Source organism: Coturnix japonica, chromosome 3 (genome assembly GCF_001577835.2).
Source record: "Coturnix japonica isolate 7356 chromosome 3, Coturnix japonica 2.1, whole genome shotgun sequence".
Lineage (NCBI taxonomy): Eukaryota > Metazoa > Chordata > Aves > Galliformes > Phasianidae > Coturnix > Coturnix japonica.
Window position 1 is genome coordinate 15718528 of NC_029518.1, and position 27315 is coordinate 15745842.

General features: G+C 42.2%; 2 protein-coding genes across 2 annotated transcripts; both read left to right on the forward strand.

The window, feature by feature from the left end:
- The first annotated feature begins 866 nt into the window (after positions 1 to 866).
- On the forward strand, positions 867 to 9997 carry TAF1A (TATA-box binding protein associated factor, RNA polymerase I subunit A). Its single transcript, XM_015857276.2, has 10 exons — positions 867 to 1075; positions 1371 to 1540; positions 1924 to 2037; positions 3403 to 3601; positions 3946 to 4076; positions 4909 to 5067; positions 6120 to 6186; positions 7368 to 7488; positions 8652 to 8812; positions 9663 to 9997. The coding sequence occupies exons 1-10, from the start codon at positions 997 to 999 to the stop codon at positions 9782 to 9784; spliced, it is 1323 nt and encodes a 440-aa protein (XP_015712762.1). The 5' UTR covers positions 867 to 996; the 3' UTR covers positions 9785 to 9997.
- A 3989-nt stretch (positions 9998 to 13986) lies between these two features.
- Positions 13987 to 27102, forward strand: HHIPL2 (HHIP like 2). The gene is made up of 9 exons (XM_015857273.2): positions 13987 to 14454; positions 18062 to 18714; positions 19670 to 19813; positions 20160 to 20491; positions 21711 to 21837; positions 22161 to 22306; positions 23827 to 23908; positions 25728 to 25810; positions 26549 to 27102. Exons 1-9 carry the CDS (start codon positions 14080 to 14082, stop codon positions 26911 to 26913), a joined length of 2307 nt encoding a protein of 768 aa, XP_015712759.1. The 5' UTR covers positions 13987 to 14079; the 3' UTR covers positions 26914 to 27102.
- Positions 27103 to 27315: the final 213 nt, after the last annotated feature.

A 27315-nucleotide genomic window follows, 5' to 3' on the forward strand; every position in this document is an offset into this window, starting at 1 on the left:
CCCCACATGGCACAGTTTTTATGGAAAAAATGAGAAACCAGAACCAAGCAACCAACAGGAGGACAGGCTGAGGGAGTTGGGTTTGTTCAGCCTAGAGAAGAGAAGGTTGCGGGGTGACCTCATTGCAGCCTTTCAATACCTGAAGGGAACTTACTCCCAGGAGGGGAGTAAACTCTTCGAAAGGGCTGACAATAGCAGGACATGGGGAAATGGTTTTAAGTTAAGAGGGAAGATTTAGGTTGGATGTTAGGGGGAAGTTCTTCACTAGGAGAGTGGTTAGGCCCTGGAACAGGCTGCCCAGGGAGGTTGTGGATGCCCCGTCCTTGGAGGTGTTCAAGGCCAGGTTGGACGGGGCCCTGGGCAACCTGATCTAGTAAAGGTGTATGTTTGGTGGCCCTGCCAGGCAGGGGGGTTGGAATTACATGATCCTTGAGGTCCCTTCCAACCCGGGTCATTATGTGATTCTGTGAACAGTGGAACCAACTTGCATTCTTACTTGGAAAACATCCCAAAGAACCCCAATGCGGTCAGCAGCTGAAAGAATGAGTGAAACAAGTTCTACCACAAAGCTGTATGCAACACTGTGTAGTCAATGCAGACAGATCCCTAAAATCCAGGTACCCTGTGAAAGCACGGGCACTATTATTACTCTACAGCACAGATTTGGATTCAGAGTCATGGGCAGATTGTGGTGATACAAGAGAGAATGGCTATAAATGAAAAGAGAGAGGATTTAGGCCAGATGTGAGGAGGCAATTCTTTATTCATTGGGCGGTGAAGCCCTGGCACTGCCCACGGGAGCTGTGGTGCCCCATCCCCGGCGAGTACACCCATCCCGCTGCCCTCAGCGCGCAGGCGCACTAGACGTTCCGCTCCCAACATGGCCGCCGCTCTGCGTCTCGTCTTACAGAGCGCATGCGCTTTCTCTCGGCCTTCTCCTCTCCGGCAGCCGAGGTGTAGCCGTGCCTTGCCGCTCCGGTCGCTCTCTGCGTGGCCATGGAGGGTCTCCGGGCGGGGAGCGCCCTGCAGCCGGCTCTGTATCTGCCCTTGCTGCCAAGGAACCTCTACCGAGCAGGTAAGGACGAGGCTGCGCTGTGGGAGCCCCTCACGGCCGGTCTGCCTGCCTCCCCCCCTCACTGAGGCGAGCTGGGGAATCCAGCTGCTCCATGTTTCCAGTCTCGTTCGCCCCTGTAGAAAATAGGCGTGCTCAGCTTCTAAACCACGTAGCTTGCCATCATCCTATGTAGTGGCTGAGAGAGCTCCTGTAAGAGAGATAACTGAAATAACGCTGAAATAGCAGGCAGTTTGTTATCTGGTTAACGCTCTGTTTGCTGAGTTTAGCTGACTTCTTCGTGTTTTGCTTTGTTTAGCGTCTTCCAAAGAGCACAGGTTAAGCTTCTGGAAGAGCAAGGAGCTGTGTTTGAATTACATCCAGGATGCGCTACTACAGAAGCAGTGGAAGAGAGCTGCGGAGTTCCTGACCTCCTACATAGAGTCACTGGAGAAAGACTTCTCCACAGTATTCATGGGGCCTGCAGAGGTGAGCTGCTGGCCCTTAGCACTGTTCTGCAGCTGAAAGAATACTTGCCTATAACACTTCAGGGCTATTATTTTCTTTAACTGTCCATAAGCTTAATTATGAAACAAATACAGATTTCATAAGCTTTGCTCATGTGCCATATTTGTTATGAGAAGTTGTGAAGCGCCCATGGAATGTCAGTTTAAAAAGAAGAAACAATGGGACACTGATATGTGTGTAACTGTAACAGTAGACAATGTTATACTCGTTTTTTATTTGCGGTGCAAAAGTACATTTTATTCACATGTTACAGTAGCTGTAGGCTTGATAAGATTGTATATATGGTGACTGCTCCCATTTTCATACTGAGATTTTTTGCATCTTTTTTTTCCCCAAATCAACAGATGATTTGGAGACTAGGATCAGAAATCCTGTTCAATTATTCCCACAGAAACATGAGAGAGTTCAACTCTTTCATTGAACAAATGAAAACTTTAGCAATAAAAAGGCATTTGAAGGTGAGTGTACTTAACGCTGTCTTAATGGTTTTCCCACACATTCACCTCAACATCTATTTGAGTGTTACTGTTTCTGAAAGCTCTCTTGAAATGTTACAATAGTGTCAAAAAAGATAGTGTAGCTGAGTTAATAGTTGCAAGATGTTTCAGGGGCTGTTCCATGGCTAGCCGCGTCTTATTTGGTCGATACATTTTTATCTGCTTGCAGTAACTCTTAGATTCTTTAATTGCTCTTAAAACTGTTAGATTCATTTTCATACATTCCCCATTAACATCTAATTACATGTTAAGACCTGTGAAGTCTTGTGTTCAGTCCTTAATTTGACCCCTGTGCTCCTGGTCAAACAGTTGTAGTTAAACTTCACTTGCTTTTCAAGTAGCTAATTTGTATATAAAATAGTAAAGCTTATTCTGTGAACACCTGTATCATTCAGAACCCCAGTTCTTTTCCTATGGTAACTTATTCAAGCTTATATTGTTTTGATTTCCTTGACTGTTTTTGATTCCAGATTTTTCTATCTTTTAATCTATTGTATTTGTTCAAGGTCTCCAACACTAGTTCCATACAAGAGTTTACTAACTAAAAGTTTGGACTCTCATCCAATGCCTAATCAATATGATCGTGTAGTAGGGCATTCCTTTTTCAGGTTTTTGGCAGTTGCATAGCAAATTGAAACTCGGTGTAACCCTAAATTCAGGTCACTTCTAGCTCTTCTAAAATAGATTCAGCGTTTACTAACGGTAAGCAAGGTTTTGAGCCATGTGCTTTCAGCTGCCTTGATAATAATTACAGCTGAACGTTTACTACCTTATTGATGGTTCTCACCCACACAGATTTCAAGAACCCTTTAATAATCTTTCTTCACCATCTTCAAACTGGAAAAAAATACTTAAGTTCTTACTGGAATAGGCTCCCCAAGGGAGGTGGTTGAATCTCCATCCCTGGATGTGTTTAAGAGCTGTTTGGATGTGGTGCTCAGGGATATGATTTAGCAGAGGGATTTTAGAGTTAGGGTACTGTGGTTAGGCTGCAGTTGGACTTAATGATCTTCAAGGTTTTTTCCAACCTGGGTATGATTCTATGATTCTTGGTGCACACTTCAGTCTCCTATTGACACTCGCCTTCTCCCACACTTGGTTTTTATTGTCAAAGCTCTCTATGAATACACTGTTTGAATAAAACAATACCTGTAAAACCTGCTTCGAATAGAAATATTTTGCATGTTTGCTTTTTTATTTATTTATTTTTTTATGTCAGTAATGAGTGTCTCTTCCCTTTCACTTCCATGCAGGTGTTTACTATATTATTGAGATTCTTTCTATTTATGATGTGAAACACTGTGGTATGGACTGCTTGAATTGCAGGTTTGTTTAGAGCATGCCTTTCATCTCCTATGTAATGGACTGATAGATGAAGCCTACCAAAACCTGTCCCTGGCAGAGAGTTGGAGGTTTGGAGAAAAAACAGCTGTTCAGGATAAAGAAATGAAGCTGATTCAGGCTTACAGGGGGCTGCTGGACTACTATATCTGGTCCAATCAGAAGAACATACTGTTAGAGCATGGTAAGTCCAAATACTGCTTTTGTATTGAGCTGTAAACTTCTTATTCTTGCAGGCATTGCTGTTTGCTGCAGTCATATTTCCATATAAGCTACTCTTCTGTCTGCATTTACATATGAATGCACCAAAAGGAAGTACTAGCCTTCAAAAGCTGAAGGTATTGATGGTATACAGATAATCCTGCAACAGTTCTGGTGCCAAAATAGAGTACTAACATGCCTTTTTTTCTTAAAAAGTATTGACTGGAGCCCTTTGCAAAATGTAATCACCTTGTAGGTACACCACTTCTTCAAGATAGTTCTTAACTAGGAAAGCTAACTCTGTGGCATTCTTTCATGTTTTCATAGGGAAGGATGGATTTGAAGACTTGTCTGTTGAACAGGAAATGAACAGTCGCTTTCGGAAGGCAGCAGTGAGCTTAAAGGAGATCATTAAAATACCTGGAATCTGGGATCTCTTTGTGAAAGCCTATGTGGATGTAAGAGTGTATTTTATAGGTCTCTTCCTTTTGTGTTTGCCTGTCTAATTTTCATTTAGATACAAGTCTGTAGTTCAGCTGTGTGTGTGGATGACAAGTAGTTTAAAAACAACCTCTGGATTTGATTTAGGCATGTCTGTAGGACTGCAGGGCCTGCGTAGTGTATAAAAAGGGCTTTATCTGTGAGCTGCCAAGGAAAAGAGGCAACCAACTTGCACATTCTGTTTTCCTGGTGCTAGCAGAGAAATTGGAGCACAGCTGCTTTGTTTAAATTCCTGAAAGCAAGTTCTCTTTTTGGCAGGACGATGTTTTTCTGGTGGTACTAAATCTTGGAAGCCAAACATGCGGTCCCTCTGTTTTTTTGGTGGTTTTTTTTTTTTTTTCTAAATATCTGCTCACAAATTTTAACTAAGAAGTGAATCTTAGAATTGGAAAGGTTCACTCTAAGTGCAGATACACTCAAAGAAGTCAGAGTGTTTCTTATGGAATTTTACTAGATGCTGACAGCTGCCAAGTTCTCCGAGTTCTCTTCAAAGACGTGGCAGTCTGCTTCCATTTTTTTTTTTTTCCATTGAGGAATGATGGTGATTCTTTAACAACCAGGGAAGTGCTAATGTGATTTTTCCTCTGTAGCTGCTTCTGTGTGTGAATTTTTAGTTAATTATGTTAAGAGTAACCAGTAAAATTAAAATACTTCATTATAACTCACATCCAGTTTGCTATGCTGCTAGATACAAATGGTGCTGTTGGGTAGTTCTGTAGCAGCCTAGAATGAACTGTAAGTGTTTAATTGCTAATGTGAAGTGAACTAATGACAGGCTTAACTTCTTAGCTGATGGAATTCTACGGAGACCACCAAGAAGCTCGTGAAGTATTAACGGATTATGCTTACAATGCAAAGTTTCCCACAAATCCCAACGCTCATGTTTACTTCTATCAGTTCCTAAAGAGACACGGTGAACCAAAGAAATCACTCATATCTGCTCTCAAGGTATATATAACATATAAATGCAGTCTGTGGTTGTTCATTTTGCATAGTGGTCTGTTGGTTTAGTTGTCTCCTGTTGTAGTATTTACCTTATTGTATTTTTTTAATGGGAAGCAAAGGGTTGGGGTGTTCTAATGGGTGGAGCAAATAGGATCCCTTACTGTCTTTGTTCTACATGTGTAATTGATGCACCGTAAGGTCAGTAAACAAGCTCAGATCAATTTTCCATGGCTCAGGAAGTACATGTAGGTAAACATGCATTAATTTCCATTGTAGTTTGATCTTTACAGAGTTGAATAAATGATGAGGTGCTTGCTTTTTTTCACACACCAATCCCACCTCGCAGTTAGTTTCATTGTTCTCAATAAGCAGTTAACTTAAGGTTCAGTAGAAGTTTACTTCTACTGACTGTTAGATAAAGCCCTGCTGCATCATTGCCCTTTGTGTAGCTGCTTTAGCTTCCCCCTTTTGTTGCCCTTGCGCACTGATAACTTTTCCAATAATGTTTTTGAACCTCTTTTGCCACTTGATGGCACTAAAATGCTTTTGTTTGGGTAAATGGTTTTAAAACAGCTTCATTGAGTTTAGACTTGGATCGTGGCCGTTATATGTAAAGTTTCACCTTCACAGTGTGTTATTTATTTTTCACATTAATTTTATAGGCTTAATTTTATAAGATAGTGGCAAATCTGAAAACTGGTCTGATACATCCTGCGAATGCACAGAGCAGATGGGAGCTGGAACTGGGCTAGGGGTTGCTATCTGAAAAGAAGACACTGGATATAGGCTGCTGCTGGAAACGTTGCAGTTGTTGCAGGGTTTTTCAGTAGTCATGAGGGCATTTCATCTGTATTATCACCAAGCAGTGTTACAGATGTGCAGAATAGCTTTCAGTCGTCATTATTTGTATCAAGACAATTGGGTACCTGATTGCACAGTTTTCCTACAATACTAAAGAACTCTGCAGACATTGCTGCTTTGGATTTGGTAGAAGCCTTCAGAAGCTTTTACATCATTTTAATGTATGTTTTGGGTGTTGTTTTTTTTTTTCCCAGAGCTTGCATGATATTGTTCCCTCTCACGAACTAATGATAGATTTTAATACTATGCTTCAAAAATCAAGTAAGTCTTTAAATATATTTGTTCTTTTCCTTTATGTTAATCTAGAATATTATGAAATTGTTCTAATTTGCACTGAAGTAGTTGTGCTTATTAAAAGAAAAATCCCAATGTGACTTTCTGATCACAGGAACCTTCAGTGCAGATGAGTTAAGTAGGTATTTACAGGCTGTGTAAACAAATGCATGTTGAAGTTTAAAGGCTGACCAAGCAGTAGGTTGTAATGCACAGTCAGGACCTCAAAAATGATTTGTTTGGAGGTACTCTAGTCTGAATGCTCATTTCACTATTTCTGAGGTACACCGTTCTAAAAGCTAAACTCAGTATTTCCATTATGGTACCTCTTTTCTGGAGGAGCTGAGATGGATTTATGCATTGGTTTGCTATTTATCAAAAGAACAACATCTTAAGTGAGTTTTTTGGAGACAGTTTTGGAGACTGCTTTTCCATGCTGATCAATTGCTTTCCAAAATGGGCATCTTCTTGCAACCTGGTATGTTCTAGCAAGTCAGCAGATGGATGGAATGTCTTGGAATCAAATTTATCCTCTTCTGTTGTTCCTCTTTGTGAAAAATAAAAATTCTTTTGGCTGAAACCTCCCTTTTTCTGTTCACACATGATATGCTTGTGAAATTCCTGTAGCTCTTGAAGACAATCTGATTTTTGAAGTAGTAATTTATACTGGTAAAGATTTCCAGCTTTTACGTGCTGTAGTAGGTCACTTTTAAGAACGCCTTTGGTATATTGGCTGCTGTTGTGAAATACCTGTTTTATTCATATCAGTCCAATTTCTTTGTTTTGATATCTCAGCACTTGAAATGTTCCAGGGCGCTGTGTTCTCTTCCCACAGGAAGAACATGTTGAACAACAGCACCGGCTGGAAGCACTGATTACAACAGCAGCAACTGTTGTAAGGAAGGCAGTGTGGGTTAAGTGAGTGGTCTTGTGTGCCTCTTTGAGTCAGCAGCATTTAAGGAGGGTCTCTGCAGTGAAGTGTGCTCTAGACCCATGGACACTTCCTTGGCATTCTCTCTTGGAAGAGGCAGAAAGCAGTGGGGGGAGCCCTCAGTAATAGGGAAAGCAGCGGTATGTGGGAAGGCAGTTTGGAGAATGTTTTCCCTGTTGCTTACTAGTAAGTTCGTATTAATCCAACTGATTCATTTATCAGCCTAATTTCTTTCCAGAGAAACAAAAAAGACGTCGACTGGGGCTAGAAGTTATTTTTGCAGTCTTGGATTATGCTGGCTGGAAGGAAAGTGTAAAAGCATGGAGTTGTTTGGCGAGACAGGTGAAACAAATTGTAATGTGAGTGTAACTGATGTAAGGTGCTAAAAGAGGAATGTATGTGTCAAATCTCCTCCTGCGGGCAGTTGACAAAGTGACTCTTCTGTAGTCTTTGTCTTTCATGATGGCAAGTGGAAGAGTGGGCTGGCCTGTACTGAGATCTGTGGCTGTGCTTGGCTGCAGCATGCTTTCAGTGGCAGGAAAGAAGAAATTATTACTGAGAGAAATTCTTAAATTTCCAGTATTATCATTAGCTGAATTACCAGGTGAGGTGTTTATGCAGAAAATGCTGTTCAAATGTTTGGATAACATTTACTGCCTGTCACTGTTCTCCTTCCAGGAGGAAAAAAAACCCAACAACATTGTTTGGTCTTCTGCTATTAAACATATATTGGTTGCAGCAGATTTGAGGATGAGTGTGCTGCAAAAGGGATGTGGTGCGTTGTGCTGTTGTGTCGTGTTCTTCTTTGATAACTTTGGTGGTAACTTCTTCAGAATACAATGTGTTCTTAAAAGCCAAGTCAGAGTGCCTGGGGACTGATAAATACTTGCTTGTGTGTTGGGAGGAGGACTCTGTTTTCAGGAGCTCCATCTCCAGGCAATCCATGCTCAGAAGGTCTCTAATGTCTGGGGTTTTTTTTTCCCCAAAAGTAGAGGTTTTAATTTTTCTTTTAAGCCTTGTATACTTACAATGAATCAATTTAGTACCGCTTGACCCATTTTGCTGTTTTATTGCTGCCTCTACATACTCAGAAGGCCCGAAAGTTAATGGATTAAAACTGAGAGTGTTGTTGCATATAGTTAGGAAAAATGGTACAATACTTCAACTTTGCCTGTAGTTTTGCTTTTGAGAACACAACTTCAGAGTACCTTGAAATATACAGGGCATCTTAATCACTTTATAGGAATATCACTTCCCTGTTTTCAATTGTAAAATACTGTAAGGTCTCCACTGCCGAGTTAACTCCACTGAGTTAATGGAGTAAGGTAAGTATATGAAATACAGTAGTGTTTAATTATGCATAGATTTATCCAAAGTTTTTCTTTTAAAAAGAAAATTGCTGCTTAAATAGTTCAGCCTGCAGTGTAGTGTCAAAGTCTGCCAGCACACCAAGCTGATTATAAAACTCAGTGCCTCCTCTTTACTATTTCATCTCAGTTTTTCTTGTTTTACCTTTTTGCAGTTCTGAGAAGCATCTTAACTGGATTAAGAAGGAGTGGAACTCCAGAAAGGACTGGTGGCCAGCCTTCCATTTTAGCCGCTACTTAGCAAAGAGGAATTGGCAGGAAAATGAAATCCTTTCGTATGAAAAAGCTCTGGTGGCTGGAGTTCTACTAGGAAAGGGTAATACTAAATGTTCTTTCACACTGTGTACACTAGAAAAAACACCTAGTTCTAGCCCTAATGAGATAAGATGCAGCTGGTCTACTCCCTGGAAGAATGCTGTTTCTTTCTTCTAGGAAAGACTGTGGTCTTTGAAGTTCTATGGGAGAAAAACATTTAAAATGGTTTGATATTCCTCATTTAGAGACATACATTGCATAACTTGCCTTATCCCAGGTTTGAGTTCAATTTTATTTGGCCTTGTTGAGCAGTCACAATACTACAGACTCTGTTTATAACCTTGAAACCACAATTTCAAAAATATACAGCAGGCTCCTGAGGCTACAGAAAGTTTGCTCACTGAGCTACAGTCTAAGCAATGTCTTAGCAAATACTGAGGGTGAGGTGATCCTTAAGGACCTTGTGAGTGATGAAGCATAGAAAAGAGGAGGAAGGAGGTCTTGAGTGAAAATAGTCACTGTCCAATAAAAAAAAAAATGAAGATCAGGACTTCTATGGTGGTGTTCACTGAAACATTGATGAAATCAAGAAGTGGTGACGAAGTTCAGAATGAGAATATGGTGTGGAGAGCATAACTTATCTATTAAGTTTGGGCCTTTAGTTAATTAGAAGCTTTATTCTTTCAGTTCTGTACCTTACCTTCCAGACTCTGTAGAACAGTTTCTTGAGTTGAAAGCCTGTTTAGGTCTCAGTAATTTGATGCTGCAATTATGTTGATAATGTGTATGTCTTTGATTGTTTTATTACCTTATTTAATAGGTACTTGCATGCTTGTGTGTTACTTAAAAAGCAGAAGTGTTTTGTTTGCTTGTATGACAAAGCTGACATGGCTTTTTCTTCTCTTGCTTAGATTGCAAGTACTTTAAATACGTGTCACGCCAAGGCTGCAGAGCTCAGGTGAAAAAGTTTCGGACTCTCAAGAAATTTGTGAATAAGCACAGTAGTGCCTACCTGAGCATATCTGGTCTTTGAGATTCCTCTGTACAACTGTGATTAAAAGGTGTCTTGATGGTCTTGCTGCATTCTTTTTACCCTTTTGAAACTGGCTTTTTTTTTTATTGGCATTGGTCTAAAAGCTGCTCTAAAGAGATGAGCTGTCAACTCCAGTAGATATTTTTTATATATATTTCTGTTAAAAGCATTTGGTTTGTATTTATTTTGTAATAAAATAATTATGTAAATCAACAGATGATGCTGAAGAATTTCTTTGCTATCAGTTTTAGATTTCTCTGAAATACAAACAATCAGTAATTTCAGGCTTACCTTGAACTACTTGGTAATTATACTATAGAATCTGTGTTGGTGATACTGTGGAGTGAATCTTACGTTCAGTTGTATGGATGCTGATTTAAATGGCTGCTGGAACGTGGCTCAAAATCCACTCAGGGCTGGATGTGGCAATCCTAATTAGTAGGCTGTCTTAACCTATGAACAGTGTGTGATGCAGCATGAAAGCAACTTTCTCACTATACATGTTGCGTAACTTACTGTTTATGACTGATTTCCTAAAAATTTTTCTTCTTGGCCACCTGGGCACACTGTCAGCTCATGTTCAGCCCAGCATCAACCAACACCCCCAGGTCCCTTTCCTCTTCACAGTAATTCAGCCCCAAGCCTTTAGTGCTGCATGGGGTTATTGTGGCCAAAGTGCGGGACCTGGCACTTGGTCTTGTTGAGCCTCATCCCATTCACCTCAGCCCAGAGATCCAGCCTATCCAGATCCCTCTAAAAGGCCTCCCTACCCTCAGGCAGATCAACACCTCCTTCCAACTTGGTGTCATCTGCAAACTTACTGAGGGTACGCTCAATCCCCTCATTTAGGTCATCAATGAAGATGTTAAACAAGATGGGCCCCAGTACCAACCCCTGGGGGACACCACTTGTAATGGGTCACCAGCTGGATTTAATTTCATTGACCACTACCCGCTGGGCACGGACCTCTAGCCAGTTCCTTACCCAAAGGAGGGTATACGTGTCCAAACTTCCATGCACTGTATTTGTGGCTTGTGTTCAGCTCAGGGAATGTCTTTGCATTGTTGGTGGGGGCTGAGGGTGGGATTACTGTTGTATTGTGGTGACAAGGGAAAGCCTGCAAAGAGGTTTGCTAGGACCTCTTTTTCAGTCCTGTCTGTGAGTTGAAATGCACGCTGTTGCTGTGTTTGGAAAGCAAATGTTAATATGTTGTCACAAAGCAGCATGCCAGTTCATTTAAAAACAACAACAAAAATCTTTCCAAGTACTACTTCTGTTTTAATGACAGGTCTGTAGAATTCAGTTGGGTGGCCGGCTTGAGGCACCACTGGGAGTGAATAAAGATGTCTTTAACAGTGTAGTACTATATGGGTAAGTTCAGCGGTGCTTTTAATAGATGAGTGTTTATCTGGGAGTTTAGTCTAGGCTGGTGTTGGGTCTTGTGATGTGCTCTGAGTATTTAAACTGTGCAAACTACTTTCCATAACTGCTTCTTTATTTCTGCCCTCACAAGAAAGCTACTGCCTTGTTCTGAGATGATCTACTGTTTTGTTATGGTCTTAAGCTGAATTTAGATTGTTTTAATTTAGACTGTCATTTCAAAATGCTCTGCTTCTACTGAAGTATCCCGCACCTCTAGGAAACAGCTCCCTTTAGTCTGAAGGGTGATCGAAATTGGTGTGTGCAGTGATGGGTTTTGTGCATGGACACTGGGGACTAAGGCTTTCCTGGGACAGCCCTGGGGGGCAACCAGACAGGGTGCCCCTTCCTTGGAGTCCTTAATTCGGATTTCTGCCTGACACTGTGCTCCTCTGGGCTTCAGAGTCAGGCCTTTGATAGAGCAGATGACTCCCCTGAGATGTGCCTAGGTGTGGTTTTGTGGTATTTGTCTTCTGTGCCACTTTCCCTCATCTCTGTGCTGGTGTGAAGATGAGTTGATATCACACAACTTGACGTAGAAGAGCAACCAAACTAGATGCTCATTCCCTTTATGTCCCCTTAGCTGCCTGTGGGAAACATGTACACCCTTTCAATAAAGAGGGGATAAAAATGTGAGAGAGCAGCAGAGATCTGTGTGGCACTAAGGAGAATGTGAGAACAAGGAGGAGCTTGATGTCTTTGAAAAATCTGTTAATCCACTGTGCTCACAGCTTTCTCCTGTGACCTCTGGAAACAGGATTGCTGCCAGGGATCATGTTCTATGACAGGAGGGAGCTGCAGAGCTGCAATCAGCAATGGAAGATGAGCACGATACGAGTTTTTCACATGACAACTTTGAGTATTACTTTCATGTCTTATGGGAAATCCCAAGTTTCTTTACATGGAGGACTTGCACCTGAAAAAAGCCCAAACCTGTAGATCTCAAGTCCTGAGTGGAATTTCCTGTTCATACTATTGAATGCCATACTGTGTTTTCAAGCCTGTGCATCATACTTGGAATATGTAACTCCTAGAGCATTGGAATATTCTGCCTTGGCTCTGAATTCTGTGGTCAAGGTTTGGTTTTCTTCTGAATTAACTCCTCATCCTGTGTACAAAACTTCTTGACGTATTTCCATGAAGCAAATAACATATCTTTCCTTTACTCATTTATGTTGAGGCAAGGAACTTGCTAAGGGAATCCAAATCTTTTGGTCCATGCACCCAGTGTGTTGTCCTTTATTATTCAAACGGAACGTGACAACTTCACAACAACACAATTTACTTCAGCTCTGCCCTCACCTTCCATGTTGTTTTATTCATGTTTGTGAGGCTTCCGCTTTTCTGTTTTAAGAGTAAGACCTCACTAAGGGTCAAGAAAAGCAAAATGATGAGATGGCAGCTGCTTTTAAGGTGTTGGCCTGCTGTGTTTTGATGTCTCCCTCCCCCCTTGCCCACTAGGTTCTGTGTTGTAGGCAGCTGACTGATACAGAAACATACCCAAGACTTGGATTTGCTTTTGGAGCACTGTAATGCTTTGTTTTCAGCACTAGACAGGTGTCAGCACTAAGCAGGTGTATACCTGACCCTCAAACTAGTCCCTGCTGAGTCAGTGTTTGTGTGCTTTATAGTGCTTTGAATTTGGAGTCCTTTAGGGCTTTCCGTAGTTGATCTTATCTGTGTTGGTAAATGGAAAGTTCCACTTGGTCCTGTCTTGTTGCATTTAGAGTGATGTGAGATGGTGTGTTTGCAGTGGGCTGTCTTTTTTCTTCAGCTAAGAATGCCTGGATAAAGCGAGCAGTAGGCTTGGTGGGACATTGTGTTCTGTCCTTATCTAAACGTGAGTAAAACTGTTATGGCTTTCTCAACTCATCATGGAAGCAGTGAGGTGAGTTGCCTCTGCTGTTGTGCATTAACTTGGAAGTGATGTTCTCTGCACGTGTAAATATTCTGGGTTATTTTGTCTACAGATGGCATATCTCTAGGAAAGGAAGAGGGAGGTTTAAGTTCTAAAAGGGAAAGTTTAAACTGGTGGAAAAGGTTTGTTAACACAAAGAGCTCAATGCTGAAGAAATGGGAAGTGGAGTGAGGCAAGTGCTGTCCTCAGAATGCCAGGCTGAGGGCTGTGTGTGCAAGATCAGTGCACCTGCATGTGCAGCTGATGCTGTGCTTCACCAGCCAGCTGGAGGAGCTGCTGCATGTTCTTCACAAGAGAGAAAAGTGAACACAAATCCAGTGTGATGTTAAACTATTTTCAAGATGCATCACTAAGATCAATCAGCTTAAGTACACAATTGCCACATAATATTACAATCAGTTTCAGGTTATGTTACCATAGATGTGTTTTCTCCTTCACTCTTTCTTGAATATCTTTTCATGTTAATTCCCACCTAGGTTTGTGGGTAACAGCGATACCTCTGTGAAACGGTTTTGTCATGGAATGACTTGTACATATGGTCAGCTACTGCCTCAGTTTGGTTCTAAGCTGTTATCCCCGTTCAGTCCTTATGAAACCAGACTCAAAGTGATAGCAATTGGACACTATTCATCTCCTGTTTTACAAGTGGGGAGAGGTTATCTTATTCTGTGTATGGCAGTCGCATGTTACACTTTCATGTTCTTATTTCCTGGGGAATGATTTCTCAGTCAGTTTAACTAAGCTGTAGGGATTAGATTTGTGAGTGCTTCTAGGGACATGAGAAATGTCCGGGGAGGGGAGGGTTCAGCCATGTGACGTGTGAAATACCAATGGGGCAGGCTGGAAGGTTTCTCTCCAGCCAAATAGTAAACTTCAGAGAAAAAGGGAGAGAGAATGTAAGCAAACCTGAGTGAGTGAGTGCTGAGCTCTGTGGCTGGCAGTTAATAAAGCAGAGAGAATGAATGAACCAGAGGTCCAAAGTTTCCATACATCTGACCTCAGGAAGCCTACACTGAAGAGAGTGAATGTTTGGCCAGGCGCTGGAAGGAGAAGCAGCAGCTCTAGAGCTTCCTTTTCTTGCCCACGTATCTTTCTTTGTCTCTCCTTGTTCTGCTGGATAGGCAGTCTTCTGGGGCATCCTCAGTGTCTGGATTATGGGCCACCTTTCCAGCCTCCCTTTCACCTGGAATTCTGCTCTGCCTATGAAAACTTTGGCTGCTGTGACCGGGAGAAAGACAATAGCATTGCAGCAAAATACCGTGAGATCCTGGATTATCTTGATCCTCGGGGGCGTACGCTGTGTGGAACGTATATCAAAGATATACTCTGTCAGGTAGGGTGGAAAATCCGTAGCTTTGTCCTGTGCTTTGGGCTTACTTGGGGTCATTTGTAGTTCTGATAGTCTGTCGTGGCTGTCCTGCTGGGAGAAGAGGTGTGGGAGTAGGGTGAAGTAGGTAGACAGAGTAATGGCTTCAGATCTGCAGTGTGCATTTAGCAAAGTGCTTTGGCAAGATATAGTGACGTTTGATAGCAATAATGATTCATAAAAGCATTGCCCGATTCAGGTGATGATGGGAATCCTGCTGCTCTGCTAGTTTTCCTGTAACAAGCTATAGATCAATATTTTATTTTCTGCTTGCAGTTAGTAGGTTCCGGGTTACAAATTCTACAGGATGAAGTGATACAAGAACCATCAGACAAAGCACTTAGATCCCTGGATCACAAGAAGGAGACATCTTGGTTATGATCCTGCTGCTGAGGATGCTTCGGATGTTGTGGTGGTTAGAAGTACAGCAGTTTATTAGCAAGTGGTTTCATGCAGCTGCAGCAAAATCCTGAGTCCTCATCTGCTGTGTTTCTATTGGTGCTGTCTGTGTGATGTCTACCTGCCTCACAGAAACAGGCACTGTGCAATGACAAAAGACCGTAGGCAATGCTCCGTTCTCCCTGTGTGCTCCCTTTCTGTCCCCCTAATTAAAGAACAGATCTGAGCTCCTTTTTAACAACTCTTAGTCACGCAGAGCAGTGCTTACTGCATGCCAAAACACCGACCAGCCAAAAGCCACACTTCTTACTAAGAACACTTAAAACTATTCTAGTTAAAAATTCCTTTGCCTTAAAACATTATTGGTGTACCAAAATCTTACCACCCTTTTAGATGCTGGCAAGGTGCTGGCATTTGCATGGGGGCTGAGAAACCTTTCAGAATTAGGGCTGAGTAGAGTAACAGCAAGGTTCTGTTTGTCACTTTACAGTCAGTAAACCAGCAAGCAGTGCATGGCAGGTTGGCCGATGTTGGCGTTACAAATGTTTTCTGCATGATCCAAGTAGAAAAGAAACACTGTAAAACTGTGGCTATTTCCTCTTTAGATTTGGGCTGTTCATTCTGTAGGGCACAATTTCCTTTTGTGTTTGTTATAAACTTATTTTGTAGCAACAGCCCTTCTCCCCAGTTGATACTTTTCAAAGTAATAACTTATGACTTTATTTTTACAGAATTCAGTTGTTGTTCAGCGTTGTTCAGTTGTTGTTGATGGGGAGGAACTTGGGTTTGTGTTATGTCTTGCTGTTCCTGTTAGGTTTGTTCCTGTGTGTGCTGTCACAACCATGTTGGGTTGTTTGACAAATGTTATTTGACCGTTGAAATAGAAGAGAAGCAAAGATCTACAGAGTGATGTCACTTAAGTGATGTCATTTTGCTGGATCAAATTGTTACTCGTGATCTCATCTGAAGGGAATGGAAAATAGTTTTTATTCTACCACTTCCACAATACGACAATAGTCAGTAGTCACCGCAGCAATCTCAGTGGTCCTGCAGAGCCCAGGCACCCTGCTACAGAGTGCATTTTACCTCTGCAATAAGCTGTGTGTTTCTTCGCAGACAGAAGAGGATTCAATGAGGATGTGTTCAGGATCATCAGTTTCCTGCTGTGATTCTAAACCTGGTTTGTTTCTCTTGATAACTGGCTTGGGAAGGTTTCCAAGCAGGTTATATCTTTGCTGGTAGAGCTGCTTCATCTTGTGGTAGTTCTTCTAGCTAAGCAGATGTAGGCATCGGTACCTTTGGAGTCTGACACTCAGCTGTGTATCAAAAATGGAAAATGAAACTCTGAGAACTGCCTGTAATGTTCTTAAGATGGTGTTGTTCAAATTGCAAGGCTGTGAAATCTCCCTGGATGCAATTCCTGCTCCATGTGCTAGAACAGCTGTTTGGCTCCTGGCTGAGGGGATGTGTCCCTGCTCAGGAAGCTGCTAAAGGAGAGGCTGAAAAAAGCAAAGCCAAACAATAAACCAAAGGGAAAATAAGCCTTTTTAAAGCTGATTGAAAGCCATGAGTATGAAATAGGAAAGCATAGCATGGGATAGGAAGTGCAGACAATCATCATATTTCTAAAGGGAGTTTTAAATCTCAGGCCTTGCTTTACTGCTGAATGCATGCTCTTTTTGCAGGAAAGCTATTAGAAGATAGCAAAGAGTTGTTAATTTTATTCCAGCAGCTTCTGCTGATTCTGCTCTATAGTGTATCTGGATTAGTTGTATTGTTTCATACACACTTGAGCAAAATGAAGGCAGACTCTCAGTAACTACTGCAAGGCCACCTCTAATCCCTGGAGTTTCTGCAGAGTCTAAGGAATGCTGAATTTTTCTTTAAGCAGCTTTATTTAATGTAGCAGTAAAAATACTGGTATAGAAGTTCTCCTTTTTTGGGCTTGTCTGTGTAGTTATCTTCAGGTGGAGGGTTTGGAGTACAAGTATTATGGGGAGCAGCTAAGGGAACTGGGGTTGTTCAGTGTGGAGAAGAGGAGGCTCAGGATAGACCGTATTGCTATCTAAAGCTCCTGAAAGGAGGTTGTGGTGAGTAGCCAAAAGCTGCTGGAGGACCATGTAACAAGAGGGTGAGTGCACAGAATGTGCTCCCAGCTTCCAGTTCTCCTCAGCTCAGGCACTTCTGAAATCACATGTGATTTCTTGGCACTTGATCATCAATGGCTTTTTCTTCCATTCGGTCATCCAGACTCCCTGTGAACCAGTGTGTATCTTTAACAACTGCAATTTCCTCTGGCAAATAAAGTGTTTTGCTTCCTTTTCCAACTGGTTTCCTGCTCACCTTATCTGATGCTCCCTCATTTTTCTTCTGGTGGAGAGGATGAACAAGCAATCCCCATTCATCTTTTCAATATCAAATACTTTTACAGACCTCTGTCGCACTGTCCACCTGCTCCTTCACAGCTCTTCAGAACTGCTATCAACTTACTGAGCTGTCTGTTCTTCTGTCCTTGTGGCTTTTTGCTTGTGGGGGAGCAGAGCTGCACACAGTGCTGAAAGTGCAGGTGAACCTGTATCTGCTTTGTTTTTTCTTACCTACTCCTAGGCCTAATGGTGTGTTAAGTGGCTTAATGAAGTAAAACCTTAAATACAGCTGTGAGAGGTGGTTATGCTGGTTGACTGAAAGGGTATGTCCAAATTTGGGACTGCTGACCCAGGGAAGTCTCAAGTATGAAGGCTAATATTCTCCATAGTGCAAAAGATCCCTACAGCAAGGTAGCAAATGTAACCTGCTTTCAACAGACAGAGAATAAAATACTAGCTTAAAATCTAGCAGAGGAAACAAAGGGAGATTTCTAATAGGAAAGGTCAGAGTAGATTGATAGGAAAGTCTCCTAAATCCATAGAAGCCTCTAGCAATGGAGATTCCACAGCATAAATAGATGTCCTTCTTTTGGGAGTAACTGAGGTGTAGCTGATAGTGCCTTGCTGAAGGAAACTGCTACTAAGCTCTGAGTTCCTTTTAGCCATATATTGAGTGACTTTCTACTACTCCAGAGATGACTCATTGTGCTCTCTACCTTATTAATTTTTCATTTAACTGCTTTACTTCTACAAAGAAGAGCACTGGCTTTTCCTGGATATATGCACAGCTGCATTCTTTTACTTTCTAGGAATGTTCTCCATATGCCGCACATCTCTATGATGCTGAAAACCCACGGACACCTCTCAGAAACCTTCCAGGACTTTGTTTCGACTATTGCTCTGAGTTTCATTTCAGTTGCCATTCTGCCATCAGCTTGCTCACTAATGATAAGCACATTCAAGAATGCTGTGAGACGAATAAGACTCGCTTCTGCAACCTCCTTCGCCTGCATGATGAGGATTACTGCTTCCCCAACGTGCTGAGGAACACAGCCCTCAACCACAACCTGGGCTCGGTGGTGGAGGACCGCAGAGGCTGCCTCCAGCTCTGCCTTACCGAGGTTGCCAGTGGTCTGAGGAACCCAGTCCTCATGCTGCATGCCAACGACCATACCCACCGTATGTTTGTTGCTGAGCAGGTGGGGGTCATCTGGGTCTACCTACCTGATGGCAGCCGGCTGGAGGAGCCATTTCTGGATATTAAAAGTATCGTGCTGGCAACACCATGGATAGGGGATGAGAGAGGCTTTTTGGGGATGGCTTTCCACCCCAACTACAAGAACAATGGGAAATTTTATATCTATTACTCATATATGGATAAGAAACGAGTGGAAAAGATCAGAATCAGTGAATTGAAGGTTTTGGCCTCTGATGCCAACAAAGCAGATCCACGCTCAGAGAGGTAAAGTTTATGTTGAATGCCACTGTGTGCCATGGTAAGAAATAATTTTCTCTGCTCCTGTCTTTCCCTGTTGCAGAACCTGCACTGTTCCCATGTTGAGTGGGTCTGTTAAAAAGCTACTGGGGTGAGGTGGCTGAAGTCTGCACAGCAAACTAAAAAGACACGAAAATAGAACCCAGGATCCAGAGTTCTGAATAATCTCTTTCTGTTTTGTACTCTTGTATTTTAAAAGAGCAGTAATAACTTCAAGCCTTAAAGCTTATAATGAACAACATTCCTTGAAAGTTTATTGTGCTCTGGGAGAAAAGGGATGTTTCAGTAGAGTAATATACATTCATTTGTTCTGATGTTTCCTCACCCCCCTGCCAAAGCTAATTGTCATTTATAGAGAAGAGCTTGTTAATAGCAGACTTATATTCTTTCAAGTTTTGCAGTCACCGTATGAGACTCCAAAGACGGTGCTGAAGCCCTCAGAACCACCAACTGCTTCTCATATAAGAAAGCAGAACCCAGCTTCCACAGTCAGAGCTCACAGGGCAACAACTCTTCACCATAGATGAATGCACTGTATATTTGTGCTTGTGTGCAAGTGAGCTGTGACGCTGCTCTGCCTGTTGTGCTGGGTGAGCATTGCAGCTAGTGCAAGAGGTATTAAAGCAGTGCAGGTTAAAGCTGTAGTACATGGGGCAAGAATGTGCTGTGTGGCTTGTGGTCATCATTGTTCATCAAGGGATGCCATATAATGCTCTGCTATGAGGCATGCAGCCTGCCTTAAACTGCAGGCTCACAGGAACTGGGGTGTAGCTCAGCCCTTGTGTTATATCTGAGGTATCTGCACAGCTGGGAAATTTTGCTTGCTTCTGTAGTAGGGATGCACTGCTTCTGTGGCCTGCCTTGAATGGTCAGTTCTTTTCAGTAACTACAACTGGGTTTTATTGGTTTTGTTTTCTTTCAGGAATCTTTTGGAACTTGAAGAACCAGCTGCAAATCATAATGGTGGGCAACTGCTCTTCGGTGTGGACGGCTATCTGTATCTATTCATAGGGGATGGAGGGAAAGCTGGAGACCCTTTTGGGAAGTTTGGGAACGCTCAGAACAAGTAAGTAGGGAGCGCAGGCAAAAACCTTGAGCTTGTCCACCAAGTCACAGGGCTTGGAAAGGAGGCAGTGTGAAAGAGTAAGGTAACAGTGCTTCTGGGAAGCGCTTGTTCATAATTTCAAAACATAGTTACAATTTTGTGTTTGGAAAGTTGAAGGGACCCAGTTCACTGAGAAGAGTGGAAGAGTCTTCTGGGATATAGTGGCAAAGTATATCAGCTGTTGTTTTAATACTTTTTAGCACTTAATGTTTCCTTTGGAAAGGGGACGGAGGGAGGGAACTGCCCATGTTTTCACTTGTTTCTTACACTCATGTTTGCAAATCTGTCTATCTGTTGCTCTCTTTAGGAGTGTTTTGCTGGGGAAAGTCTTGAAGATTGATGTGGATGGAAGAGGTCCCGATGGCGAGCCTTATCGCATCCCTCCTGATAACCCATTTGTGTCTGATCCCGAGGCTCGCCCTGAGGTTTATGCGTATGGGGTCAGGAATATGTGGCGCTGTGCAGTTGACCGGGGGGATCCTGCTACGAGAAAGGGAAGAGGGAGGATATTCTGTGGGGATGTTGGACAGAACAGGTTTGAAGAAGTCGACATAATTGTTAAAGGAGGAAACTATGGCTGGAGAGCAAGAGAGGGATTTGAATGCTATGATACAAAGCTTTGCCATAATTCCTCCTTGGGTAAGGAAGAAGCTTCTTGTAGAGGCTTATTTTATTTGTACTACTTCTATTTAGTTGGCTATAGTATTACTTTTGCATGTAGCTAAATGTGTTGTGTGTTAAATGGAGACTGTTTACTTAAAAGCAGAAATCTCTTCTCCCAGCCCTGAAGTGTTGATATGAAATGCTGATCACCTCCTTCAGGGAGGGAATTCCTTGTCCTGCACTGAAGGTGGAACTTAGGGTCAAAGCCTGTGGCTTTTCCAGACTGCTTTCCTGGGAAACCCAATAGATTGGGTTTACATACAAAACTGATGCTCTGCTTCCTTCAGGGCTTTCTTCAGAAGCTCTGAGCCATAGCTCTGGCAAAGGTAGGGCAACCAGGCTGATGCTGAGACTATGAAACAACTCTGACAGAAGAGCCAGTGTATCCCAGTGAGTAGAGTGCTGCAGCAGAAGGCATACTCTGTGCTCTGGATCTTAATGTGGGTGTGACTAGACCAACTCAGTTCATTTGGCTTCCTTCAACAAAGAGTGGATACTGGTGGTCTTTGGAAAGCATGGTAGTAGGAATGGGTACTATGTCATATAATGTTCCTTCAGTTCTTGGAGGAAAACATCTGGTCTCAAGCTCATATGGATGTTTCTGAAACATCTGTCTGAGCAAACTTGCCTTTACAGAGTATTTGTCATCAACATCTCTCGTATGATTGTACTCATATGGTTCTTTTAAAAATAAACTAAATAAATAAACAAAAATGTTATTTTCTTAGCAATGGCCCAAGCCTTAATTGACAACACACCTGCTTTAGATTTTACCTTTAATTTTTAATGAGCTGCATTTGTGATCTGTATCCTCATTAAGATCAAAGATGAAATACGCAGGCTGGGGGAAGAAGTGAAGACAGGACTATAAATTTGTAGGATCTGATTCTGGGCTTCAAGAAAGTGTTGAATTCAGTGTTAACGTTGCCAGAAACAAAGCATTTATCTTTAGAAATCTTACAACAGAAGTTGCTTGTAGGTTGTATATTCATGCATGTTCTGTTCTGAGAATGGCAGCAAGCCTACGAAGATGCTGAGCTGACTTGGAATTGTTTGATTCTATTGTCTTCCATAGAAGTACAGTACTCCACCACTCCTTTATGTCACTCTGTGCCCATTAGTGTTACTAAACAATTGCTTTTTGATTCTCTCTGGATATACATTTTCTCTTTTTTCATGTGTCTGTGTTTAACAGATGACATTCTTCCAATATTTGCTTATGGCCGCAATGTGGGGAAGTCGGTCACTGGAGGTTATGTGTACAGAGGATGTGAATCGCCCAACCTGAATGGCCTCTATATCTTTGGTGATTTCATGAATGGGTGAGATGAGTCCTTTTCTCTGCATCTCCCTTTCTGCCTATGTATGGATCTTAACACTATCAGATCATCCTGAGTCCTTTTGAGCTGGAGTAAATGAGAACTCAATATGCTTGTGTATTAGATTAAGGGCTTTCAGGATCTAAGCTTCTTCCTAGTTAAGTCCTTAGGATGAGTTTGCTTTTGTTCAAGATTTTTTTTTTTTTCTGAAAGACATGATCAATACTAGTCAATGGAGTCTTAACTGACACTGATGTCAGTAATGCATGATTTTGACAGGAACAAAACTTGATAACCAAAATATAAGGGTTTTATTTTTCATCTAGTCGACTTATGGCTTTACGGGAAGATGAGAAGACAAAAAGGTGGAAGAAGCAAGATATCTGCATTGGTAGCACAAAAGCTTGTGCTTTCCCCAGGATGATCAGATCTTATAGTAAATTCATCATCTCGTTTGCTGAGGATGAAGCAGGTAGAGTATTTTGCCAGTCCTACCTTTATTGGAAACGGTGCTGTCATTTCTCTGTTCTGGGGCAAACACTGAAATTCTGCTGCCTCTCACAAATGTTGCTAAAGAGCAAGCGCTACAGGACAGGTTTGTAGCAGTTTCAGTATGGCAGGTAGGGCATTCAGAGATGTCTTGTGCCCTGTGAGGCTGTTGCAGGCTGGCTTCAGGGAGCTTAGGAATCAGATCCTCAAGTGAACTTCACTTGGAATATTCCAGGTTCCTACAGAGTTTGAACTGCTGTTGATTTTATGATTCACCTTCTTTTTTGTTAGTTATTTTATTAATGAGAAGGCTACATCAAGGCAGTTTGTTCCTTCGTTGTAACAGTTCACTTAGAATTTAGTGTCCAGTTCAGGGCTTCCCAGTTAAAAAATGACAGGGATCTCCTAGGAGGGCCACAAAGATGATAAAGGGCCTGGAGTGTCTCCCCTATGAGGAAAGGCTGAGTGAATGGGGTCTGTTCAGCCTGGGGAAAAGAAGACTGACAGGGAATCTGATAAGTGTTTGTAAATGTCTAATAGGGTGTGAGAGGCAAATAGTTGAGACCAGGCTTGTCGTGATGACAAGGCTTTCACGGAGATGAAATGCATACTTTACTTCTGCATAGTCTCCTGACAAAGGTCTATGCAATGTAAAAAGTGAGAGCAAATTTATTGGAGAACTCAGATCTGCTTTAGAGAGATAGAATCATAGAATGACCTGGGTTGGAAGGGACCTCAAGGAGCTTTGCTTGTCAGAAAAAGATCCTGGGTCATTTGTCTGGTGTGCTTTGCCAGATTTATCATGTTTTATCATAAAGTATGTACGATTTTTAATTGTTCTAAGTACGTGTGGGGCGAGTGGGTGTTAAATGTCTTTTCTACTTGTTGCTCTTCCAAAACTAATAGGTGCTGTAATTTGAAATGCTACAATAGATTTTTCTTGCTTACAAGCTGCTATGATTTGCCTGGATATTGTTTTAGTGGGTGCCAAAGGAAGGACATCAAGGGCAGTTGCTCTCCTTGGCAGCCATACATAATAAGAAGCTTCCATCTTGTGTGGATAGCCAGTTTAGATCCTTTGCATGCTTTTTTTTTTTTGTACCTCTGAGAGATGGCTAAATATTTTTGAGGTTTTCCCCTTTAATTTCTAGCTTCCAGATGCTTCTTTGGTTAAAAACAAGTTTAAAAAGCATGTCTTTATACATAGGAAAGTAACCATGTTGAAGGCCGTCTTCATGAAGGCCCTGTTCATGCTCTGTGTTTGGTTGTGGGCTGCATTTCTTGTGTGAGACTCTGCTGCAACCAGGAGATTGCTTGTTGTCCCCAGAAGTCAGCTTACAATAGGACAGGGTGAAGTAAGACACAACAGCGAGAGTGACCAAAGGCGTTTACTTTCTGACCATCTTAACTAGTGAAGAGACAGGAAACAAGGAAAAGTGGAACTGGGCATCAGTTTGGACACTTGAACCTGAAACTGCTTTTTCTTTCTTCACTTCCATTTAGGTGAGCTGTATTTTATGTCTACATCTTATCCCAGCGCCTTTGCGCCACACGGATCTCTTTACAAATTTGTTGACCCTGCAAGGTTAGTAACTACAGATGTTTTTAATGTCAAATTCTTCTGTAATCACCACACATTCCCCAACTATCACAGGAGTCAGAATTCAAAGTACTTCTGAAGCACAATCTCACTAACTTCTACGTCCAGACCTTGATTTCTATTGACCCCCTGTACGTTTGGTACAGCTTTTCAGTTCCAGTGAACTTGTTTCTTACTTATCATATCTGTGTACCCAGAAGTGGGCCAAGTTCTGGTAACTTTAAGGTCTGGGACAGTGAGGATCAACAAATATCCTCCTGATATCTCCTTGTTTGCACCCTTAAAGTATCACACAGTGATTATTTAAATGCACCTTCTTCAAGGTTATTAGAGGGGAACGTTTTGGTTACACTTCAACCAGATATCTTGTAAATTAAAGAAAATTGATTTGATAACAGCAAGGAGGCTTTTCTTTTTGTATTTTACCTTGGGCTGGCTATCATGTTCCTTTCCATATTGAAAGGGAAGTCAGAAAATGAATTGATAAGCCATCAAGTAGTAAAACACACTAAAAGGTTGATGATATGGGTCAAGGCTCTTGGCCCATCTCATAAATTCAAACCTAGCCTAAGCAGTGAAGGGTTGAATGTATTTCCATTTACTAGCAAATTAAAGGTGCAAATCGATTGTCTTACCAAGCATCTTACCGGGGCTTGTTTTCTCTAACTCAAATCTGTCTGGCACGGTTCATCTGTGAGAGGAAAAAAGATACTGCCAACTCTCATAGCACCCAATTTCTGTATGCGAAGGACTGTGTTACCTTGCGTGGTCACAGCAGTGGTGTCTGTTCCCTGCTGCTAAAGCAATCTAAATGGAAAACAGATGAACACGCTGCTGAGGCCAAGGCTCTTGTGAACTGTGCTGTTACATGTTGACGCTGATGCAGTTTAACAAGATCAGCCATGAACATTCCCCAGGACATTTAACAGTGACCTTTTTCTGATTATTATATAATTGAAAAGTACTGGTAGTCTGATTCTTCCATGTCTTACTGCACCTTTTGACTTGGCACAAGGGTTGCAGGGATGTCTGTCCCTTATTTTATGCAAGGAAAATCAGCTTGCGGGAGTCAACCTTAAGAACTACCACATGGAAGGCAGGCAATCTTGAATCTTGTTTAATTTTCCATGTGAAAATCCTCCTCTCCACATGAACTGGAGGAATATTAAACCTGATGAGGCAAAGGGGAAAACAGGTTGCAAGATCATCCCTTGCAGGTTAAGCACCCAATTCTCCCTGAAATCTTGTTTCCCTGCAGGAGGCCTCTTGCCCAGGAGCTGCTATGCAGTAATGCACTGCATTAGGATGGCTCCATGGGAGCAGCAAGCCCCCTGCCAGGAGCACGATGCTTACACTGCTCTGAAAGGCTTGGTGGAAACAAGCCAGTTCTGCACCGTGCTTTTGGAGCTTCATATCCATCATTTCTAGGTGGATTTCTGGAATGTATTCATGTATTTTCTGGTTCCCTTAAGGCTGGACGCAGAACTGCTCAGCTTTGCCCTGGCTTTGCAAGTTTGTCTGGGGTGTGCAAAGCATGGCTCTGGAGCAGAGTGCTGATACGTCCAGATCCTGGGCTGCACTCTGTCCTTCTGACCATACCCCAGTGGTGATTTTTTTCCCCCCATCGTCCTTTGCAATTTCATGCTTTTTATGGGATTATTCTATTTCTACTCCATGTGGCTTAGCATGCTTCTACCTGGATTGGCACCAAACCCCTGTGTGGTTGGGACTCAGTGATCTTATAAACTTTTGGACAGTTTCTCAGATATCTGTGCATTTCTCTCTCTCTCTTTTTCTTTTCAAGGAGAGCTCCACCAGGGAAATGTAAATACAAGCCTGTGACAGTGAAAATAAAGAGCAAACAGATAGCATTTGTTCCACGTGCAAGTAAGTCGGGCTTTAATTTTACCAAGAAACAAAGCTGTCGGCAGACTTGCATGTATGTGATTGATGTAGATAGTGAGCTTTAAAAGCCAAAGTGCTGAGCAGGACCTACCTTGAAGTCAGGTAATCACATTCACTGCGTGCTTCTGTTGGCTGCCAGATGCAGTGTCTTTTAATCTTGGTCTCTGAAATTTCCTGAATGTTGTGCAGCAACAGTACATGCAGACATCACAGGGGAATTGATGGCTCTGCCCAGGCATTGGCTTTGGTAAATTCAAGCTCCTTGGGTCAAATAACAGCATTCTTCCCCTGTAAATTTAGGGGAGTCATCTTTCCGTTCTTCTGTTTAGCTTATTTTTTCCCCCCTGTCCTAGGTCCTATTGGAGCACAGCAGAGGTTACATGGTGTTATTGAGCGAGCTGAAACTGCCTTATCTGGGATTTCCAGATACTGGTGTAACATGAAAGATCTGTACATTTAAGTTGGCCAGAGAGAAGTGTGTGAGGCTTTCTTACATTCTTTCAGGACTTATTTTCCTAAATAAACATCCATCATTTTTAAGATTAAACAAATTTGATTTCCAAGGATCTGTTGACATTTATGCAGACAGTTTCTTCTTTTTAGAATGCCGGGTATTTTTCTAAGCTGTAATTCTAGCAAGAGTTTGTGTCAGTATATTTTCTATATCAGCCTTCTGCCTTAAAGCACTGGATAACGAAACATCTCCATTACTCTTCTCAGAGACTGTCCTCGAGTTCCTTAATGAACCTTCACCAACCAAACCTCCTCAGAAATCATTGGCTCCTCCTGGAGCTGCCTCAACAACTTCTGCTAAGAAATCTAACAAGACGGCATCCTCCAAGATCAAAGCATCAACAGTGAAACCAGCTCTGTCCAATAAAAAGACACTGAAAACCAAGGCTGGTGTTGAACACCACAAGCCAAAGCAAAATCAGCAGAAGGTCACGAGGGACCCCAGAACAACACCAGCACCTTCCCTGCCAAAAAGGAAGAGCTCCCAACCGACTGGAGCCGAGAAGCTTCTCCCAAAGAAATCTGCACAAGCGAAGGGAGCACTGGGAAGGAGGAGGAAGGAGAGTAGATGAAACAGCAGCTTTTGAACCTTACGGCCGCCCCTCAAACAAGCACATTAGGTTTAAGGTGGTGGAATGAACACTCTGAATTGATTCTTTCCTTCGGTTGCTCACTGTTACTCTCGGGTGCTCCTCCTTTTCTGTCAGCGTTAGCAGTCTGTACGTGTTCTATTAAACCTCAATGGCACCAAGTGCATTTAATAATGCTTCATTGGAGTTATGAACTACACCTGCTGCTGCCACCTGCTGGCTGCAGACCTGCCACGAGGCACAGCACGGGGTGAGCTTACAGCCGCGTGCCGTGCGTGTTTTTTCCCAGTAGAATGGGGAGGCGGTTCGGAATGGAGCTACTCGATTTGCAAAGAGGCAGCTTACAGGAAAAAAAAAAAGAAAAAAAAAAAACACGAAAAAAGA

Bases quoted from the DNA above. Each gene is read 5' to 3' on its own strand.
- TAF1A (XM_015857276.2), top strand. From the start codon at position 997: ATGGAGGGTCTCCGGGCGGGGAGCGCCCTGCAGCCGGCTCTGTATCTG. The intron at 4,077-4,908 runs GTAAGAGTGTAT...TTAACTTCTTAG, and splicing joins TTGTGAAAGCCTATGTGGAT to CTGATGGAATTCTACGGAGA. The intron at 8,813-9,662 runs GTAATACTAAAT...TCTCTTGCTTAG, and splicing joins TGGAGTTCTACTAGGAAAGG to ATTGCAAGTACTTTAAATAC.
- HHIPL2 (XM_015857273.2), top strand. From the start codon at position 14,080: ATGAATGAACCAGAGGTCCAAAGTTTCCATACATCTGACCTCAGGAAG. The intron at 18,715-19,669 runs GTAAAGTTTATG...GTTTTCTTTCAG, and splicing joins GCAGATCCACGCTCAGAGAG to GAATCTTTTGGAACTTGAAG. The intron at 22,307-23,826 runs GTAGAGTATTTT...ACTTCCATTTAG, and splicing joins GTTTGCTGAGGATGAAGCAG to GTGAGCTGTATTTTATGTCT.